Here is an 840-nt window from a genome sequence, read left to right on the forward strand (position 1 = left end):
TCCATAACAGTGTACTGCAACAGATGACCACAATGAGATTTTTCTTTTTCTCAGGAACCTAAGAAGAGGAGTAATGGGTTGTGGTTTTTGCTTGTTCTTATATCTCTCTTTGCTTTTAAAAACAGCATCTGCTTTCGGGGATCCTCACTTCTTCACATTTGATGGTCTGAACTTCACCTTCAAAGGCCAGGGAGAATACACGTTGGTAGAGTCTGATCTCACATCCCTAAGAGTGCAAGGGAGGACACAGGAGGCACATTTTCCAAATGGTAAGTTGGTAAGGGAGGAAGTACTGATGACAAGCAACAGCTTGATTTGCACTTCACAGCATTCCTCCTACCCTCTCTAGTCTTCTCCTTTTTTGATCATTTGTGAAAGGTCAATGTTTTGAAGCTAGTCAGAAGGCAGCCAAAATGTTCAGGAAAAAAAAATCCTAATCAAAGATTATTTGCTGTTTTTATTGAATGTTAATAATGGAAGTAGTAAGGCTTTCTGTTACGTTTAAGATTTTCACAGGCCCTCTCACAGGACTGAATGTTCAAAAAGGAAATCAACTAGTCTTCTTACCTAGCTCAGCCACTGCCATTGGGGTGACGAATTTAAAATTTCCAGACTTCTTTAGCATCAAACATTCTGCTTTCAATATAATATACTGGTGGGAGACTTACACTGTGGAGTTTTATGTGAGTTATAGGCTTAACCATTCCCTCAAATATAAAAAAATATTTAATTATTTTTAGGAAATATCGGGGTGGGGAAGGGTTCGCCTTTATCATTATAACCTTCCATATTTACTTAATATAATATTGGGGGGGGGGGGGGGGGTTTTTTTGAAAGGAA

At 38.7% G+C, this 840-nt stretch overlaps 1 protein-coding gene across 1 annotated transcript in view; it reads left to right on the forward strand.

The window, feature by feature from the left end:
- Window positions 1-125: 125 nt before the first annotated feature.
- LOC104500914 (sushi domain-containing protein 2-like) overlaps window positions 126-840 on the forward strand; it is a gene marked incomplete at its 5' end in the record, with an annotated part of 9,497 nt that continues 8,782 nt past the window's right edge. The window contains one exon of the mRNA XM_010144645.1: window positions 126-269. Coding sequence (XP_010142947.1) covers window positions 126-269 — 144 coding nt within the window. The remainder of the gene's footprint in view (window positions 270-840) is intronic.

This window comes from Buceros rhinoceros, unplaced genomic scaffold (assembly GCF_000710305.1).
Source record: "Buceros rhinoceros silvestris isolate BGI_N320 unplaced genomic scaffold, ASM71030v1 scaffold22631, whole genome shotgun sequence".
NCBI classification, from domain to species: Eukaryota; Metazoa; Chordata; class Aves; order Bucerotiformes; family Bucerotidae; genus Buceros; species Buceros rhinoceros.